At 41.1% G+C, this 22221-nt stretch overlaps 1 protein-coding gene across 7 annotated transcripts in view; it reads right to left on the minus strand.

The window, feature by feature from the left end:
- The window catches only part of CLSTN2 (calsyntenin 2), a 324249-nt gene that overhangs the window by 14473 nt on the left and 287555 nt on the right, over positions 1-22221 (minus strand). For all 7 annotated transcript variants that reach the window (XM_068201285.1, XM_068201287.1, XM_068201292.1 and 4 more), the window contains exon 9: positions 11285-11447. In XM_068201285.1, coding sequence (XP_068057386.1) covers positions 11285-11447 — 163 coding nt within the window. The remainder of the gene's footprint in view (positions 1-11284; positions 11448-22221) is intronic.

The following is a 22221-nucleotide window of genomic DNA, read 5'->3' on the forward strand; positions in this document are numbered from 1 at the left end:
ATTGTCTTTAAAAGTACACATACAGCAGTAATGTAACTGGACAGAAAAAGGTATGCTGAATTAAAAATAAAAAAGCAAACATCTCCTTAAAAGGAGACAAAATAATTTAAGAGCTTAAAGAAGAAGAAGGAATCAGATTTTGTTTGAAGCTTCACATTCTCATATCACTACAGAATTGTGAAGACAGCAAGTTCAAAGGCTAAAATACCAACACTAATCCTGGAGCTTTGAATTGTAGAAAGTCTGCCAGTAGGTCTTAAAAATTCTGAGGAGATGCAAAGTAAGAAGCAGGCTCAGATCTGTGAATATATTTAAATGTGAAATACACTAATTAAAATGCATATAAAATATCAGACAAGAAGCCAGAAGAAAGAACTCAGTGCAGTGTCTTTGCCTGACAGAAACAAGCAGAATGAACCAAAGCATCCATGAACAGATACTGGTTGTTCTTCCACTTTGGACTAGTTCTTGTCTCGTATTCTTGACAAAGCACTTACAATTACATTGCTAGCTCATTAGCAGTGATGCAGTATTTGCCTATAAATCATTAAATATGCAGGGTATTCAAGCCACACTTAAGTGTGCCCAAGCCACACTTAAGAAATGGTGGTGCACAAGGAGGTATTACTACCTTGGAGATGTATAATTCTTGTTTAAAGTCATCTGTCCAGCCACAAACATAAAAGCATGGAAGGCACTATGAGTGTTTCCAGGAATAAGCTTTTAAAAGACTTTGAAAATACAGGCACTACAAAAACATTGAGCATTTAAAGAATAAGGCTTACACACCCTCTTCACAGGAATAAGGAGGTGTTTTTGCAGGTGCAGAGATCAAGACTGGCCTGTAAAGGAGGTGATGTAATCTTTGCTTGGGAGAGGCTATCAACTGTTATTTAAACAAAAATCCCCAAGTATTTCAAGAAACTGTGAGTGAAAAATAGCTGGGAGCAGCCAGTGTCATACTTTGTGAGTAGAGAAAATCTGCAGAACCATGGCCATGGCGAGGACAGGGTGATCCAGGCTGGGACAATGCATGTGAACAACTAAGAGCAGACTCTGCAGGGACATGGAGGGATGAGGCACTCTGTCCCCAGCCCCAAGATAAATACAGCTGTACCTAATCTATTCTTGAGAATATTGCCTGAGCTTTCTAAACTCTTCGGTAGACAGACTCCCCAAGCAATCCCCTCCATCGACCACTGACCCTTGAGGTGGACGTTTATTCCCAACTGGAAACGCGAACAGTCAGAATACATCTGTATCATTTTCCTTTGCCAGGCTAAACAAGGACTTCTCTTACATCTTCCACCTAACACTGTAGACTATGAACATCCCTGTTGCTCTTCCTGGAACTTATCTTGGTGAAGTACTAACCCTGCTGTATGTGTAAAAGAGGATGTGCCTCTTCACCCAGGGCACTGAGTACACCAGTTTTTAATCGCATGAAAAACCAAGAACACTTAAAGAGAGAATATTGTCTTATACCAGATTGCTAAATAAGTCTTCCATAACAACTTTTACCAGTGTTAAAGACAAAATTATATACCTGCCAATTCTGAACTTGAAGGTGAACAGAAGTCATTATATCTGACTCTTCTTACAGTTGCTTGTAAATGCAGCATGCTGTCATTTGATATTCTTCTGTCTCAGCATTTCACAATCTTCTCAGCTCAGTGGGGTATGTTAGCTGCTGATGTTCCCATCACCAGTAATTATTAGATTGCAAATGGACAAAATCAAATGCAATAAAATTGGGAAGCAAAACCCAAAACCCTCACTAAAATTAAAGGAATTGCCTAAAGCCAGTTTCCTACAAGTACTGCTTTCTAGCTTTGATTAAATGTTTTATTCATATTTGGGTCAACTGTATTGGTGTATTTGAAAGCTGTTTCCTTCTGCTTCTACAATCTGATATTCTTTGAGTATTTGACTTCAGCTTCCCAGTGGGTGGAAATTTAGCCGAGGATGGCCAATCTCCAAATCCTAGTCACTCTAAAATTCTGAGCTCCCAAGACTAAATGAGTATAAATATATTTAATTCAGAACGAACATGATAATTCCATTGCATGTTTAAGCACAATGGATAACTGTACGTAATGCTGATAGTAACATTTTACAGAATATTATCCAAATTCTTCTAAATACTGATTTTTCAAATAGACATCCTTTGACCCTGAGCAGGATTCATTTCATGCTCCCCATGCAGCTGACAGGCAGCTCAGAGTCAGTGGCTTCACTGGGCAGGAGGATGCTCAGTTCCACTGCCTGGACTTGACTCAGCACTGACATTACCACCTACTAAGAAACAACTGAGAAGCTGCTCCTAACAGCCCTTACTGCTTTGAGGCACTTTGAGCTCTGGTTCTGGCACCAAACAACACTAAGCAACAACCTTTTTGGGATAATGAAGAAGACCTAAACAGACTACACAAAGAATGAAGTGGAGCTCCAGTAATGATGGTCAAGTATATACAAATTTGTAATAGTTCTGTAACACAGCATCTCCAGTTTCTCTTCAGAGCTCAGGATAACAGGTTAACTTGGATTGCCTCAGCAAGGTTCATGGGACTTCTTTGCTATCAGGGTCTTTTTGCCCTTTCCTACAAGTGAAACACTGCTCAGATACAGCTCATCTCCAAGAAGATGTTGGTAAGTTCTGAGAAAATGCAAAAACCATGTTGCATCTTGTGTTTCACTCAGCACTATGTTTATTGATTGCTATGGATTAATATGCTTTGGATGCTAATTCTTGGGGGATGTTTAAGTAGTTAAGGATGATGAATGATAGGGCCAAGAGAGGAAAACAGAACATTCCCTGCTGTCAGGGAATTAAGGTAATGTCTGTAACACAAAAAAGACTGAAATTACACTATAATTTAGTCATCAACTATTCTTACTACAATTCCTTCCATTAAAAATGTTTGAAGCTACTGATTTTTTTCTCTAACTTAAATGTAAATGTTGTGGTTGCCATCACAGTTGAGAGGGAACACAGGGTTGTTCAGATCTTGCTGATAAAATTGTGCATTGCTTTTCACACCTGACCCAGCACGCACCAACACTCTTGAAGTCTAGCAGATACAGGAGGATGGATGGTGGCTTTTGGCATTCATTCAACTCTTGTAAAGGGAAGATGGTGTCAACAGAGTGTGGAGGTATCCAGAGGAACCGTGACATCGTAATTATTCACTGTAATACTGTTCACTCCTTAGTCATTGTCAAAGTAGCATGCATCATACCTTTCACTTGCTAAAATAATAACTTTTCTGAACTGAGATTCCTCTGTGCTGGTTCTGATCTCTTTTGCTGCTGGAAATATCTAGATAACTAGAGCTATCAGGGTATACTGACGGGTAGTGTCCCATGATATTAGGTGCAGCCTAGAGGCATCTCCTACACTGGGGCTAGGGGTGTTCCCCTCCCACAAGAAGCCTAAAAGCCTCTGAGCCCTCATGTGCGTTGTTTCCCTCCTGTGCCATTCACTGCTAGGGCTGAGCTCACAGCAAGCCCAGCAGAGGGCACAGCCAGGGACGGACTCAACCAGCAGGACATGCAGGAGACCCCACAGACCCCTGAGTGGGGAGTGATCACGCTGCCAATGAAAGCAAGACTTTACAGTATCAGTTCTTAGCACAGACATAAATAGGCACAGGCACAGTTACAGCTGCTGCCTGAAATTTCAAACACATGAGATCGAATGCAGAAGAGTAACCTACTTAATTTTAGCTGAGTATGTTGCAGATGTCTCTCTCTGTCTTGGGGGCAGTTCAATGGGGATGATTCCTTGTACACATGGAGGAAAACAAATATTTTTTTATAAACAGCTGAAGACTGCCAGATGAACAACAATTTAGAGGGGTTAAGAACTGTTACTTGGCAATCACCTCTCCTTGCAGCCACAGATATCAGATATCTGCTAGATATAACATTATATCTGTTAGATATAGCACTGGGGAGTCCAGAGGGAACTGAAGAGTCACAGGGTTTGGACTTCATGAGGTTAAAATGCATTCATTAAAGAAGCAGAGCCTGTTTCCATGACACATTTATTTTTCATTTTGCATTGAGTTGATATAAAGTGTGACAGAATTTGATTAGCATTGAATTTTGCAGTTGTTAGTTTGACTACACAGATGTAAAGTGCTGTTTGCCTTCCTTACTAATATTCTAAGAACAATCAGGCATGTCAAAACAAGTGACTTTATTGAGCTCACAGATTTTGCAGGCTTTTTGCCCTATCCTAATAATGAGCAAGTAATTATCAAGGCAGTCAAATCACAATGACGTTTTCATGGGAAATGGTGAAATCAAGAGAATTTCCAACTGAGATGCAATTTTTTAAAGATATTCTAGACTCTGGTTATACTGAGCCAGATAATTAAAGAGCAATTGAGTATTTAGGGTTCCAACATAAAGATTGAATTAATCTGGGAGCAGGCAAAAGACCTTCTGGCTCTCAAGTCCTCAGGTCCAAGCCTCCAAATTTATCCCATATTTTTATTATGGCAGTTTAGGGAGCTGGGTTTAATTCCCTGACAAGTGGATTGGCTGTAAAGCAGGATGAAACTTAACACAGATTTCAGGAGTAGCCTCAATTAGAGACATGACATTTTATATTCCCAGAGCGTCTCAGCACAGAAAAGTTTTAGTGGGGTTTTCTATATCACTCAGATAAAAATTAAACATAAATTGGTCATCAAATATGTCCCATGTTAAGTCTGCCCCTGCTCTGGGTGGATATCATAACCCAACAACCTCACTCAAACAGCTTTAAGCTTAAAGTTTTATCTGAAGTAGGACAAGTTCAGAGAACACTAAGGGCTCCCTGCTCTTACATGTCCAAATGCCAACTGGTCTCTGTTCAATACATCCTTAAACCCAAAGTGGGTATAACTTATACTACTGAAGATGATTTTTCTCAGGATAATAAAAACACTATACAATTGTTCACAATTCAGCCAATAGATAAATGTTGCTCAAATAACCTATATCCCTATTCTCCAAAAATATTTTTGTACTGGTAAGTAGTTCTCCCTGCAGAAATTGAGTAAAATGGGGTATATTCCTAGAGTAACAGATTTGAATGCAAATTCAACTCTCCAAGAAAACACCCTCCTAAACTAAACCTTCCACATGTGTTTGTATTTCTATTACAGCTGAAACTCAGCAAATGTCTGTGAAGTGCACTGAAATCTGCCCCATCTTTCTCTGGATGAGAAGGACAATGCAGCAAGAGCACTGCTGTACCTAAGGAGGCATAGGGACACAGATACTCAGTATCTCACTATGCTACCTGCCCTGGTGCTCTTGCATTAAGGTATGCTTGTACCACTCCTCTGAGGTGTCAGGTTTGTGCAAGCTATGTCATCTCCCTTAGCCTGATCCAGTGGTGTTGGATGCACAGTAGGGGGAATCTTTATCTGTTGAATACCTTAATTTCTGGTGGAAGTCCAAGGCTGAGTGATACAGGCTGCTGCTACACTGCCCACACTGGCCCTCCTTTTTCTGACCTCTCTGTAACTTTTAACTCTTATGTGCTTCTTGCCTTGAATCATTAGTCAGTTCTCTGACTGCACTGGATGATTTCTGTGTCAGCTGAGGGCTGGCATGTGAGGATAATAAGGTTATTCTACAGAAGGGCTTTATAGAAAACCTGATATTTCCAGCACAGGTTAAGGAAAGAGGAAAATGACAATAGAATACGAAAGAAAGATATAATAGAAAACAGCAATTCCTTAGAAAACAGGACCTACAATAGCCTTCTGCTGTATCTGTGATAATAAAGTAGCTGTGGACAGGCTTCTCCTAAATACCCACTCTATGCAGTGTCCAGCAGTATTACACTGTGAAGCTCCAGCACTGCTGAAGGGGTGGCACTGATAGAAACAGTGAATTACAGCCATGGTAAGCTACAGCATAACCTTGTGACAAGTCATTCACTTGTGTCACTACTTTCCAGACAGATCCTTAAGAGCCATACACAAACTCCTTGTGTATGGCTCCCAAAATGCCTTGTATGAACTCAAGACCTTATCTTTTCAGAGATACCATGAGGAAGTCTGTCTTCTGCCAAAAAATTATCAGACTACCAAATCATATAACTTGCTTCCTTCCTCTGTCTGCTTTTGCCCCTGAATGTATAGCAATAAAGGGATCAGAGTGGGAACCTATAAATCTTGGTTTAATGGAAGAAGTTTCTCACTCTGTAAAAGGGTCCGTTTGCTATGTCCTCGGATAAACTGAATCAGAAACAATGAACTCAGAGGAGAACTTCATGGGGTGAGCTCTTGTAAAGTGTGCCTCAGGATAAGCTAACAATTTGTTTGCATTGCTCAGGAGAATGAAACAGGATGTTAAAACCGAAAAGGGAGAATAAGAACAGAAGATCATGAATTCTGATTCTATTCTTGCTGTGATGCAGATTTTTTTATGTGACCCATGGAAAAATCATCTACTGCACTTCATCCCCACAGAGTACGGGTGACTCTCCCACCTTGCTGCACCTTTTTATTATTTGAAAAGATCTTGAGACTCTTAAGGCAAAAGGGCAAATCTTAAAGTATTTTTATGCTAAAGAAGAAAAAGAGTAGTAATGAGAACCTTGGGGAGCTCTACCCAATGGACCATGTCTGCTTTAATACCCATTCAGGGAAGAAGCAGTTCAGACACAGGGCTACTTCCCTCCTGTTCTCTTTGGTGTCTCTTTTGCTCTAGGAGGCAGATGTGCAAGCAAGTCAATTTTGTCCTTCAGATATTCTGACAGAGTAATTCTGTCTGAAAATTTCTTTCACCATTAAAGAAAGAGCTGCACTTTGGCCTTAAATAACCTGACCTACAACAAAATCACATCCTTGACAATCATCAGTGAGACCAGTGATGTGAACAAAATTTTAAAGATGTCAAGATTATGTTATATAATTAACCTAGTGTACCTGCAGAGAAAGCTGTCAAACTTCACGAGGGTACAGAAAGGGCTAATTCCAGGAACAGCTGCAGCAGTTGCTTGTTTCTGCCCTCACTAGGAGCCCAGTTTGCTTAGCTCTGTGGTCAGCCTTACCTTTTCCCAGGCCTCATGTAACTGAAATCCCAGCTAAGAAGTAAGTTGGGATTTGCCAGGCATGAAGGCTGGCACTTTGCTGTGGTTAGGTGCTACCTGTCATTGCTCCTGGGTGACATGTAGCCAAACCAACACTACAGCTTAAAGATAATGCTTAAACTCCTACCCTCTAATAAACCACCCCCACTCAAGTATAGCAGTACTTAACATCAACTGCACAAAAAATAATTCACTCTAGGCTAACCATTGTGAAGGACCCTAAATCAATGAGGTAGCTCTGCTTAGATCTTCCTTTTAGTAAGATCCCTGAAGAAAGAACCAAGGATTTTAGATTTTAAAAGGAAAATTATACCACAGTAAAATACAGTATACCTAATTATTAGTTGATAAAGTTCATATTGATTATGCTAGAACAAATCATGCAGCTTTCCTCATGTGCAGAGTCATTAGAACTGGGAACCATTCCCCAGGCTTGGTTTTAAGTAATTGGATCATTTCCTGGGCTGCAGTAAACTTGACCCAGTGCCTGACAGACCCCAGGAAGGGTCTTTTCCATCACTTTTAAAGGCTGGCTTTCTGCTCTTTAAACCATCTTCACCCCCTGCTTGTCTCCAAGAATCTGCCCTTCAGGAAAAGTCTAATTTTCCCTACTTTTTGGAGACTCCTAGCACTCAACTCACATTATTTAAAGAATTTTTGCATAAAATCAGGAACAAACAAATTAGGCAAGATTTCTACATTGCCAGGGAAAGGTTAAAGATGTAGGAGAGATTTGCTTATGCCACAGACAAACCAAGTGAGCACACCATAGGCTAAAGTCTGAATTTGTCACATAAGCCTGAGGAATTGCACATTCAGTTTGTTTTCATGTTATGGTCAGGAGAACAGCACCGATCTTAAACTGCTCTTATATTTCACTTCAGCAGCTGAAGGCAGAAATAAAAAACAACCTAACTTTTCATAATGAATGCTATAAACAAGGCTATAAAAGTCAGAAAACAGTTACTCAGGCATTGAAATATTAATAATAGGCAATAATAATCTTAAAGAAAAGAATTTTCCAAGTCCAAGATTCCTTCAGGCTATAACTCTGAGAAAGAGAAGGAGGAGGTGCAGGCGTGGTGCTTGCTGCAGAGCCCCAGGATGAGGACCAGTGTAAGTGATGGAAAGATCAGGGCTCAAGGAGTCACTTGTATCCCAGAGGACACTCAGGCTCCTAAAGAAGCAGCAGAACAATTCCCAGTTTCCAGACCACAGCTAAACATTTTAGTCTACAAGAGGGTAAATCCCTCATAGCAGTAGCAGATTTTCCTATTAGTGCTAACAGAGCAAATTGCAATTTTTGCTCTTGATTTTTCACTGTCCTCTAAATACACTCCTCTTGCTCCCTGCCAGTCCTTCAGCTTCCCCACAGCCACAATGACTTTTGGCTGTCAGCAAGTCAGTGTGCAAAGAAAAAAGGAATGTTATTTCTTCTGATTCATTTACTTGTCTGAGTTTAGACTGTTTTTAAAATAATTTGACTTTGACAAACGGCTGCTGTGTACTCAGAACTGTAAAGTGGTTTAGTAAAGACAGTAAAGACGGTCTTGCCCTTTCTGAAGGAAGAGGTAAGAGCAGTGTTCCTTTCTGCCGGTGCTTTGATGAAAAGACAGGAAGTAGTCTTAGCAAACCAGAGTTGGAAATGGCTCATGACACCAAAATCACCATATATTTTACTAAAATAAACCACAGAATGTTGTAAAGCACGTTTATAATGTGAAAATGTAGAGGTTTAGACTATTGTTACTGGCTAAAATGCATTAGCTTAAGTAGACTTAATAACAGTTTCACAGAAAGTATTTATAGTTAAAATATTTATTTGATAGAACCCCTTTTTCTTGAAATATACAAACTTTGAAAATTATTGCTTTGACTAGAATAGATTGGTTTTATATGTTAATTAATTACTATTTCACAGACTGAAATGCAGTGCTGAATCTTATTAACAAGGTGACTTTCCACACCATTCATTTAAAATAGTTTGAGGTGATCAAAACAAATGTACCAAATGATAAGCTTTGTCAAAAGCAGTATCTTGAATCTTGTTTCACACAACCCATAGAAGTTTATCTTTTTGCCTGACACATGATAATTTATCAGAATCTTCAGCACACTGTATTACTAAATTTTAGCATTTTCATGAGGTGGAAAATTTGTTTCTACTTTTAAGGAGCCCAGATTCTCTCACTATGAAAAGAGCAATAACATAATATTGCAGTAAATACTAATGGCAGCTATAGGTATGATTTCAGTAGTTTAAATCAGGTGTTTCACCAAAAAGGAAGAAGAATCCTTACCTGAATGGCTATTAATTAAGCCATCAAATTATCCCAGGCAAAAATAAAAATGTTTGAAAACAATTACCACTTTTAATTTTTTTAACAGCTTAAATATGAAATATAGTCTGTGGCCTGAATGTATTGGGAGCCTATGTGAGCCTAATTCCTTCTCTTCCCAATTTGAGACAAGGAGACAGAGGTGCAAAGGGAGCAAGATAATTGTTGTTCTCAGCTGCCTTGGGGGCAGGTGAACCCCACGGATGCAGGGCTGTGGCACAGCTGGCACAGCTTTTGCTTAGGCAGGGCTTGTTCCACAGATACCCAAACTGCTCCACAGGCGCCCGGATGTGGCACTTGCAGCGTTATCAACGTGAGATTCAGGTGAAGGCTGAAGGGAGTGGATTCCCAGCAATACCAAGACTTCTAGGAAAAAAACCCCAGAACACTAAAGATTGCTTTTAGAGAGTAACAAAAACACTGAGTGTGGATGAAAGAAGATAAGGGGCAGATGTAATACAAATAATGCACAAAAACATTTATGTTGACCTATGCAGAAGAACCTTGTATAAATATGAAGTAAGGGATTAAAATTAATTTTTTTAAGCACAGCTACAGAGAAAGGGTGATTTTTCAGAAGGCAGTACTCCATGATTATTCACAGCCTTTATGGCATTTGCTCATGTCTGGAAAGAACTAAATTTACAAATGACATTTGCATTTTCTAACTCTGGAACTTTGATCTAAAAGTACTGCACCAATATTGCATAACAAAAAAGTGAACACATGCAAACACCAGCTAGACAAGAAACAGTCTATACTTTTCCAAGTATATGGGATTAGTGCAATGCTGACCAGCTTATCACACCTCCAATAATTATCAATATTGTCAACTTATGAAATTTTGTTTTTAGGGTTAGTGCAGCTTCATTCTGCATGCTGTCATCAAAGTAAAGATTAGATCTTTACCCCACTCATAATCTAACAGCTGAATTTGCTTCGAGTACTATTTCCACTGAACAGCCCTGCCACGCATAAGATGTCCAAATTTTGCAAATAAGCAGAGATCAAACTGGTAAACAAGGTGATAATGGAGAAAGTGAGACTACATGAAAGAGTGGGGAAGAAGCACAATCTACGTTAAAGCATGTTTTCCTAATTCTAGTTTCCTTCAATTCATACTTTAAGTGGAAAAAAGACAGTGTAAATACAAAATCAACATGGAAGGGTAATGGAGACAACTTTACAAAAACAGACAAGCAGAGAAAAAGGAGTACTTCAGGTATAAGGCAGAGAACAGAGAAAGAAATTGGTGTTAAGGACCAGGTTAAAAAGAATGAGAAGAATTGGATTATAAAGGGTAGGAAACAGAGAAAGGTAATATTTAAGCAAATGCCTATATGGCTCAGGGGTTTGGACTTTTGGATTTATTTTACTCTCACTTTTACCACTGGTGTGCAACAGGGTGAATCAAGTAAATTACTGGAATTGCTGGTGAGATGCATCCAATGTGAAGGGCCCAGGACTGGGCCATGAGTTGTAAAGGAAATCTAAGGCAGGGACTGAAAAGAGATAGCTAAAGTTCTTTAGTATCTAGATAGTTTGCTTAAGGCTGGAGAACAAGGGAAACAATTAAAGGAAGTGAAGACAAAAGATAAAGAAGACAATCTTTCACACTGAATAGACAAACTGTACCAAATATTTCTTCAGGTGACAAAAATGCAAAGCCAATGTTAATGTCCTGCCCGTTTTATCCTAGGACTTGATTCATTAACAACTCTGGATTTACACCTGATTTAATACCATCAATCTTTTAGCAGTTTATTGCCTATACAATCAGTGAGACAAGCAAGATTTTTTCTTGGCCTGAACTCCTGATAGTGTTGTCTATTAGCTGGTGTGATTTTACCTTGCCAGCAAGCCCCCACTGTGAGCTGCATGGCGATGTGGGAGGGGTGGATGGGCCAGTCGTTGGTCACCAGGTACGGCTCGTACGTTGTCCCATCCATGTACAGCGTCACCACGGGGAACTCCACGTTGACCACGTAGTAGTGCCACTCCTTGTCACAGATCTGGGAGACACAGCAAAGTATTAGTTAGCTCTTACAGAGACTGATTTTTATATCCCATATGGCTTTAAAATTGTGTTTCCAAATTTCAGTTATGGGAAATAATGTTACTGTAATTTCTATGTCTCTAACATTAATGAAAGCCAAAATAATGTTGATAAATACTCTTGGCAAAATATATATTTGCAAAATATATGTGATAAATAGAGGATTCTTAAAACACACTCTGAAAACTAGACATGGATAGAAAATAGAAAAATCAGACAATTTGGTATTTAATCTGTATTTTTACATTTCCTAATACATAATTGTCATAGGTTGCAAATGCAAGATGTGGCTGGGGGTGAGTATTCTATTTCCCATCTGTCAGAGCTGGGGCAGTTCTCTGCTGCTCATGGGGCAGTTTTTTCTTTATCTCTCCCACAACCAATCTTCCCTCCAGGAGATCTCTTCTGTTCATGGCCAGTGAGTGTCCCTGCATGGCTGAGAAAATTCCATCATCCCATGGGGAGATGCTCCACCCAGGGGAGGAGCCAAGCATTCCTACATGGATACAATCTGACCTTGGGAACCCCACAGCAGCCTTTGCCCACTGCATTCCCAGAGGAGAAGCTTTCTTCCCCGCTGCATTCCCAGAGGAAGCCCAGGCCCATCTACACCACCACTGGACCTTCAGAAGAAAACTCCACCCTTCTACAGGATCACCGCTTCAACAAAAACAGACCTGCAGGAGGACTGTAGCCACCATTTAATGGGACTGATGCCACCACCCTGACCCATAGGCTGTCAGGTCGGATTCTGACTCTTTCAGTGTTGTTTTGTATTACTTCATTTTTATTTTTATTTTTTCCTAATAAAGAACTGTTATTCCTATTCCCATATCTTTGTCTGGAAGCCCCTTAATTTCAAAATTATAATAATTCAGAGGGAGGGGGTTTACATTTTCCATTTCAAGAGAGGCTCCTGCCTTCCTTAGCAGACATCTGTCCTTTCAAACCAAGACAATAATATTAGTTTCTTAATGCTTGTATCTGGTGTTGAAAACAGAATACTTCATGTAAGATACACAGAGGATGTACTGGCATAGTTACTGAGCATCCCTATTAGGTTCAGATCAAGAAAATGTACAGCCCTTAGTCACTGGACTGATGAGTTAATACCAATGATTGCCATTATTAACTTATCCCATCAGTACTTAGAAAGTCCTGTGCAACCTGCCAGGACCTCAACAATGCTAAAAGGACCTAGGCCATGCTCTGTGCAACACAAAGGAACCAGCAATCTACAGGCTTGGTCAGGGAACTCACCTCTTCTCCATCCTTCATCTTTTGACCTTGAGCTTTTTCCCAGATGGTGGGAAAATGAGGATCTTTATGATTCCACTGATACCCACCAGCTTTGAAAAGCAACGGCCACAGTTACAGCATACTTTCAGGATGACAACATTAGTGTCAAATCACAAATGAATTTCTGAGCTGGACAACCAGGGATTACTGCAGGATGGCCAAATTCAGGTTTAGTTTAGAAATGTACAGCTGGATGAACCCATGTCTCTAGAGACAGAAGTCTGGTGTGCAAATATCAATGTCTGCCCAATTATTTTTTTCTGTTGTTGTATCTTTCAATTAAAAAATTCAAAGGAATAAATCACAGCAAACTGGTAGGATGAGTGCGATGTTTTAAAAACAAAAGAATAGTTAGAGCAATGGTACTTTTAGTTCTGGGGAGATCCTTGTTTTGATGCATTAAGAAATGGAAGTGCTTGAATGCAGATATGCTTGCTGTTTCACAGAAGCAAGCAGAAAGTGATGTTTAAACATAACACTTTGTCCTTGGCCAGGTGAAGTGCTATCTGGGGCAATATCTGCCCTTTGAAAGCAAAAGCTAATGTTTGTTCCAGAAGACATTTCAACAAGAACTAAATTACTTCTATTTCAAACGGATACATTTATTACTGCAGACAATGTAGCTCCATAGCGAGAGATAAATGCAGCAAGGGGGTGCTGAAGGGAGCCTTCCTTTTGTAAGCAGCAGATAGCACGAATGTTTTCTGAAGGTTAAATGAACTGAAACCAAAATTGAAAGTAAATAAATTGGAAGACTGAAAATGTTATTGAACAAACACCAACCACCAACAGTAATATGCAGCCCTGCCTTTCAAGGAAAAACAGCTTGCCAAGCCCCTGGCCTCATTAGCATGTGAAGCATCACAGCCACATGCAGCTGGCATTTCATAGAAAACAAAACCTGGTTTTGAGAGACCTTGCATGGCCAAATCTACAGGATGAATACCTGGCACTTTGTGGAGAACTGTTCCACACTGTTTCTGTTTTGCAACCCTGAACTGCGTCATGTGGGATGCCCCAGGTGCACCCCAATGAGTGAGTAATCCTCATGTTTAACTAAAGCAAGGACACTTTGATAGAGCAAACCAAAACATTTTGGGGCATGACATACACAAAGAGCACAATAATGTGTAGCCAGTGTAATTACTCCATTAGGCAGTTACATTTTTCAAAGAAAATGCTTCCTGAAAACACAATATTTCATAAATTCCACAATTCAAGGCTCCTGCAACTGAACTCAAGTGCTTCCAAGAAAAATACAGAAAATACAAATGTCCAACTGTGGATGTCCACACAAAGTACTCAGTAACTTTTATTTATTCTTATACATTCTGAAACATAAGATAATGCAAGTGCAGACAGCTTGGTGATGTCCTCAAACCCTCACTTACCTGAATTTCCTTAAATTTTTACACATAAACACATCAAGCATTGTTTTGAAGGATGAGACTTACAGTCTCAGCTTGGTTGTTCCTGAGATTTAAACAGCACTTGTTGGTTATCTTAATTGTCACCAAATTTCAATTCCACTTAGGGACACCGACACATGTCTATTCCTCTAAACCATCTTTCAGTACCTGTACTGGACCCCGGTGTAAAAACAAATATTCTACAAGGAAGCAAAAAATTACTTCCAAACTCTGGATTTGATCACTGGATCATCCCAGTGATTCAGCAGTAGGTAGTACTTCATGGCTGGCCATTTCACAAGCAACAAAATAATGAAATAAATAATTGTGGGGTGTAATTTGTTATGCTGTTGTTTCAGACACCTTCTTTGCCTTCTTAACACAGGAAACCAGTTTTTTCCCTTCATGTATTTCACTGTGGCAATGGAATGCAATATGAAGCAGTGAAGCCAGGAAATGAAAATTATAAAATCTACTACACTGGTAAATAAAGAAATTTTAATACTTCAGGTTGGAAATTTATTTTTAAAATCTAATTTATAAAGCTATCATAATGAGATAAAATCACAGATGAGTGAGTTGGGCTTTCCAAAATTGCTGGATGGCTTGGTCTAATTACTCTATCATGCCAGTCTGCCTCTAAAATGTATTAATCAAATCACAGTGAATGAAACAGCCTGAAGTCCTAGTGCTGATTACAAGCCATTGCATTGGAATATGCTTTTATGAAATAGCTGAAAACAGCCTCCATATAAATCTTACAGAGTATGTGACCTAGGCTCTTGACATCTTCTAATGAAAAACGTCAGATTTTGGTGCTTTATATTGGAATACTCAGGAAAAGACTGAAACAAAAGTTCTTGGTCTGAGAAGCATGTGGTGCTTGGAATCAGACATTGGTGGTCTACAAAATGCCCCATTTTTCAGCTTTCTCCAACAGGGCTGGCATACACCTGGGAGAATCTGCAATTTCCAGCTCTTGGAGCCTCCCTCGGGTCAGCTGGGACCACTCCTAGAATGGGGGTCATTGACCTGCTTGACTGCAACATCAAGGCAGCCTGTGCTCCCCAAGTGCCCAGTGAAGAGCTGTTCATGCTCACCACGAACCTCTGCTGAGCTCCCTGCAACATCCCTCTGGTGCCCCTCAGCAGCCTGGGGAGCCTGAGGAGGAAAACAGCTCTACACAGCCCAGTCTGCCCATCCCAGGGAGCCAGAGCAGGAAAACAGCTCTGCACAGCCCAGTCTGCCCATCCCAGGGAGTCAGAGCAGGAAAACAGCTCTGCACAGCCCAGTCTGCCCATCCCAGGGAGCCAGAGCAGGAAAACAGCTCTGCACAGCCCAGTCTGCCCATCCCAGGAAGCCAGAGCAGGAAAACAGCTCTGCACAGCCCAGTCTGCCCATCCCAGGGAGCCAGAGCAGGAAAACAGCTCTGCACAGCCCAGTCTGCCCATCCCAGGGAGCCAGAGCAGGAAAACAGCTCTGCACAGCCCAGTCTGCCCATCCCAGGGAGCCAGAGCAGGAAAACAGCTCTGCACAGCCCAGTCTGCCCATCCCAGGGAGCCAGAGCAGGAAAACAGCTCTACACAGCCCAGTCTGCCCATCCCAGGGAGCCAGAGCAGGAAAGCAGCTCTGCACATCCCCTTGGTGCTGCTCAGAGCACACCTGAGAGTGTCCCCTCAGGGCTTGGAAAGGCATTCCATCTTCTGCTTCCTGCGACTTTGCTGAGGAAGTGCTCTCAGAACATACTCAAACATCCTCAACAAAAGCAGAAAGAAGGAAAGAAAGAAAAAAGCAGAAAGAAAGAAAGCACTCTGCTCACTGCAAATAGCACCACTTACTGCAGCTATGAGACAAAAATCCTTCTGCCTGAGTGGTCTGAAATTAATATATGTTATGGAACTATTCGTGCTTATGTAAAATATATATATGTAATAAATAGTGCTTGTACAAATAAATTCTTAAAGTTTTAAACCCCAAGCCGCAGTTGGGGAAAGGTCACGAAACCATAGATGGCAGCAGCAGAAAGACCTCATTTACAAATAAAAAAGCGTGGCTGTGGCTCTGTGTGGAGATGGGCCCTTTCCTGGGCCATCCAGGAGACACCCAGCGATGAATACACGGGAGATATCTATGATCAAGATAGTCAGAGTTGTCAGGAGCATCGTCAGGAACACACATCTCAATACCAGGTTCCCCTAACTCAACATCAGCATTCATCGGTTCCCAGAAACAGCTTTGTCCAGCTCAGCACAGAGAAAAGGAGCCACATGAATATGTGAAGCAAAGAGAAGAATAGGAGAACCTCTGCCTCAGGTGGAAAAAAGTGTATAAAAACTGACTGGACAGAGACAGCATTGGTGAACAGAGGGGATCCGATGCAGTAGAGGTCGATCAGTGTTCACCCAGTGCTGATCCTGGGCTCGGCACTGCCCTTTTGATTGTGGCTAAGACCGAATCTCGATCGCGAAATAAAAATCTATTTTCTTAATTATTAATTCGGCTTGATCATTTTTAGCTATAACATGAACCACTCATTCAGTTGACAAAAGTGGTCTGACTGAACCACCTGATTGAAGAAAGCATCTTAACCTCCATCCTTAGTCATAATTTATTAGAACACATTTAAAACACTGTGCCTGCTTTGGGCCCCTAAATACAAGGAGTATTTAGATAAACTGGAGTGAATTCAGTGGAGAACCAGCAGAAGTGCCAGTTCTGGCCACATGAGGAGAGGTTGAGGGAACTGGGCTTGTTTGGCCTGGGGGGAGGCAGCCTTAGGGAAAAACAGCAGCCCTGCAGTGCCAAGGGAGAAGTGACTATGGACAGGTTTTTCAACGTGGACAACTCTGAATTTTTATATCCCCTCACTAAAGAAGGCAAAAAATGCAGGGAATCTTAATGGCATTAGCATTATTCCCTCAGCCACAGTCCCGTAGTCAACCCTCCTGCCTTGCTCTGAAAGCAGCCAAATGCTTTCTGGGTCTGCTTCAAAGCCTGGCCCCCATTACCCCAGTTCAGAGCACTGAAAATAGATCACAATTGGATGGGGAGAGGGGTATTGATTTCAGTTTAAAAAACACCACATTTTTCTCTCCATCTCTAAAAAAAATCCTTCTGAAAGAGCTTTTTAAAGATTTACAAGGTTTGGAATTGCTCTTTTTTCTGTTGATTCTAAATAATTTTGCTAGGTTTTTAATATATTTTAAATATTTATAAATATTTTTTTTATGTATTTTGAACATATTTTTATAGTATTGAGAGAAAACACTGCACTGCTTACAAACAGGGAGCTAAAAGGAAGGTTCTGAAAGACTGTTTCATTAAACTTTGAATCAGGAACTAAGCAGTAGTGCCCCGCAACAAGGAAGCCTAAAAAAGATAATAATTTGGAATTGATTGGCAGTGGATTTCATATAAAATTGAAAAAGTTACATATATTTGCAATTATTCAGAGAAAGATGTGTATTTATATATGTAAATTTTAAAAGATTAAGCATTTTAGGCAGCTGAGTCATTCTGCCTGAGATCGGTGAGTTTTGCATGAAGTCAATTCACAAGTGAGCACAGAGAACCCTTCTCCTCTCCCACTCTGGGATAAACCATGGTCGTCTCTGAAATGGGATCTTTAAAGATATTGAATTAGCTTTTATCTGTTACTTTAGAATCTCATTTATTATCCTAATTGTTTTCCTAATGTCAGTTCTCATCCCCAGATGTCTGCAATTAAGGCATGTTAGTTTAAAAGAAGAAAAGGAGATACCTTGGGGCATTGCTGTTGCTATGACTGTGGCTTCCTTTTGATTTCTTCTAATAAATCTTTGCTTCAAATTTCAGTACCTGAGCTACCTGCAAAGCTGATTAAGTGGTACAGGAAAAAAGTTACACGGTTGACTTTCTGAGCTCTTTTTCTCATTGTCTATAAACACTTCTGATTTCTTTCTTTCCTTTTGTTTTCTTTTTTTTAATTATCCCTATGCCACCAGGAACAGAAGAAAACACTGCTAAAAATATCCTGGTGTAGATCTCAAGTGTGTAATTCAGTATGCAGATATTCAGTGTGAAGGATGGCATTGCTTCACTGGGGGTACCTGGCTTACCTGGTGCCTTTCTGTTTTCTAATACAATGAACAAAAATCTGTTTCTGCCATGAATATGTGGTTTTATGGCAAAAGTCTGCTTTTGTGGGAATCAACAGATATGCACTAGAAATTGGCGTTGTGCTACAGTACAGTCTGTCAGCATGTTCATTTTGGGGAAGAGCTTTTGGAAATATACAAAAGTGAAGTGTGAACACTGACTAATCAAATCCATTCAATCATGTGAATTGTTGTATCTTGTAGCATTATTTATTCTGCCTCAGGAATAGACTCCTCATTAGGACTTATTTACTACAAGTGTTGGCTTTACTCAACCTCAGCATTGCTTCCCTGGAAATGATTAAAACATCTCTGGGAAAGGGTTTGATATCCCTGATCGCTAACTGAAGGTGTGCAGGTTGCAGATAGGTCTCCAATATCTCCACAAACTCTTCAGAAAACTTTAAGTAAAGCTCTAAAATATTCATATTATGTACCAGGGCTTTTTTTGGAGATACTCTCTTTGTGTTTTGTGTTCTACATCTATCCTTCAGCAGCTCCTTCACACGACATCTTTTCCCCCATCTGTAAAATCAATACACCCTGTCTCTGCAATGCCAATAGATACAGTATGGAAGTAGTAATTAAGTCAGGATGGAAGGAAAATACACTGCATATGGGAAGGAGGCATTGATAAACACTCCCACATTTGAATTTACAGGTGATACACTGCAAAGCACCATCATAATCTACCAAAGCTATCACAGCTGGTCTGTGGCTGAGCAATTCAGTTATAAATAAAAAACCCAGCCCAGTTCCATAAACTGGACTCTGGGTTGACATTCAGGGACTTCACCCAATCATGTTCCATCCTAAGCTGCAGACGTGTCACTGGTCAGAGAACTGGGAGGTGTTAAGACCAGACCAATGAGTGTTTTAGACCAGGGCATTTCAAACAATAAAGCACGCAGTTTTGCCACACGTAAATCTGAAAAGTGGGCTGTTCCTATCTCCGACCACCGACTCCACGTAACACATGGTGACCTCATGTGAGTTTTTATTAGACTATATGCCAGCAAGGGGCACAAGGAATACCAGCAGAAATAGCCAGGGCCATCCTCCCCCTGTGGAACACCGTAATAACAACACGGTTACTTTGTTGCCGACAGCCCTGCCCGATCCTGTGAGAATCTAAAGCTTGCTGCTATCATGAGTGGGGGCAGAACCCATTTTGTGGGGCTGGGAGCCTGAGGATGGGACACTGGGAGCTTGTCCAGTAATAAGAGGCACTGGAACTAATCCTGACACGTTTACTCCTTTTCAATGGCCCGTTCTATCCGAGCTGTGTCAGCTTGTGGCCAAGCACAGTTTGGGTTCTACCTCAGTTGCTAATGTGCTGCGGTTCTTAACCATCAAGGAGGTAACTCCCTTTGATATAAAGCAACTGGCAAAACTAATGTTTACAACTGTCCAGGATATGGTTTTTGAATCTGTGTGGAAAAGCTGTGCTGAAAAATAGGAGTTAAAAAAATCTAAAGGTTCTGCAAGAGGACCCACATTTTGGGGCAGGGGTCCCTCAGCTTCTGGGTCTACCACCAGTGGGAGATCCAAGACTCCAAACCAGGCTGCAACCATTAATACTGTCACAGGTGAAGGAATTAGGACTGGAGGCAAGTTTAAAGTAACTAACATGGTACACCCAACCCAAACATATTCCAAAATCAGACACGGAGTCAAAGAACCATATCTACAGATCCTAGAGAGATTACAAGATGCTATGGAAAAACAAATTGTTAATGCTGAAGTCAGAAAACATCTAATTTTACAATTGGCAAAGGATAATGCCAATGAGGACTACCAAAAGGTCATAGAACTGCTACCTGATGAAAATCCATCACTAAAAGACTTGATAAATGCCTGTGCTAAGGTTGGATCTAATGCGCATAATATGACTATGTTAGCAAATTCTATAACAGCCACTGTGAGAGTAACACCTCAATGATTCAGGTGCGGACAAGGCCACCTGAGAGTGAACTGTCCCCAAAAGTCCTTTCTACAGGGGGCATTTCAAGGACAGAAGGGAGCAAATGCAAACTGCAGCTGATGTGGAGGGACCACACATAAGACCGAGGTATGCAGGTCCAAATCTCACGCTAATGGTCAATTTCTCAAGAACTAGGGAAACAGGAAACTGAGTGTGAAAGGAGAATGCATGACGACACAAGTAATTCGCCACCCTCCAGTACAAGCCTATGTGATCAGCTCACAGGAAAGACTTGAGAAGCAGCTGGAATGGATATGTCCTCCTTCATCGCAGTAACCATAAGTGCCTGGAAGGTCCATAAAGTCCCTCTTGAGGCTTGGGGGTCTATTGGGAAAGGGCTGAGTGCACTGTTAATTGGAAGGTCCTGTGCCACAATGCAAGGTATCATTGTGTACCCTGGTGTTGTTGACGCAGATTTTACCAGACAAATACATGCACTGGTTTCCATCCCTACTCTACCCATGACCAATCCCTGAAAAAAAACAGAACTGCTCAACACATCCGTTTTAAGTCTTGTGTCCCCAAAGCAGATTCTAGGGAGTGAGGAGACCAAGGCTTCGGATCAACAGGACAGCTCCAGGTGAACTGGACTCAGGTCATAGGAGATCAAAGACCTAACATGGTTTGTACTGTTGCGATGCCTAAGGCAAAGCCTTCACAGATATAGGTCAATGGGATGACAGACACAGGGGCAGACGTCACCATCATCTCTGCCAACACATGGCCTCCATCATGGCCTACCACACCTGTGTGATCTGCTCTTGCTGGCCTCAGAGGGCCCACACAGAGCTGCTTGAGCAGCAATCCTGTGTCGATCAAAAATCCTAAGGGCCAAACAGCTACAATCTGGCCTTACATCACCGGTGCACCTCTTAACCTGTGGCAGAGGGAAGTTTTGCCTGCATGGGGAGTTCAGGTGGGGATGGATTTTTAATGGGGGACACTGTGTTAAAGGACCACACCAGCTCTGAAATGGCTTACTACTCAGCCTGTGTGGATACCACAGTGGCCCCTTTAAAGAGAGAAGCTAGACGCCCTAAAATCATTAGTACATGAACAGCTTGCTCAAGGACACATAGAGCCATCTATGAGCCCTTGGAACACCCCTGTATTTGTTGTAAAAAAGAAATCTGGTAAATGGAGGTGGCTCCATGACCTAAGAAAAATCCATTTGGTGATGGAGGGCATGGGCACTTTGCAAGGTGGTATGTCTTCCCCTACAATGATACCTGCCTTCTGGGACATCCTGACTGTGGACCTGAAGGATTGTTTTTTCACTGTTCCACTGCACCCAGACGACACCCCAAAGTTTGCTTTTACAGTGCCTTCCATTAATAATGCTGCACCAGTAGAACATTACCAATAGTGAGTTCTTCCCCAAGGCATAAGAAACAGTCCCACAATCTGTCAATGGTACGTTGCACAAGCACTGTCATCGGTGAGAGAACGGTTTCCAGGGGCATACTGTTATCATTACATGTATGACATTTTGATTGCAACCCAAACTAAAAAAGGACTCTCACAGATTCAGCCAAATCTGTTGCAAGTGTTAAAACATTTGGGCTGTACGTAGCACTAGAGAAGGCAAAGCAGCAAGCACAGTGGGAATATTTGGGATTCAAAATAATGAATCAAACTGTATAGCCACAAGCAATTCAATTTCAACAAAAACTCAGACTCTAAATGATGCACAAAAACTTCTGGGTACCATCAACTGGGTCAGATAATATCTAGAATTAACCAATTCACAATTAGCACCCTTATTTGACCTCCTAAAAGGTGAACCTGAAGTAACTTCCCCCAGAAAATTAACCCCAGAGGCAAAAGCTGCTCTGGAAACAGTAGAGCAAGCTATCACAGACAGGTCCACCGCATATACCCAGAGGTATCACTGTGTTCATT

Source organism: Anomalospiza imberbis, chromosome 10 (genome assembly GCF_031753505.1).
Source record: "Anomalospiza imberbis isolate Cuckoo-Finch-1a 21T00152 chromosome 10, ASM3175350v1, whole genome shotgun sequence".
In the NCBI taxonomy this organism is placed as follows: Eukaryota; Metazoa; Chordata; class Aves; order Passeriformes; family Viduidae; genus Anomalospiza; species Anomalospiza imberbis.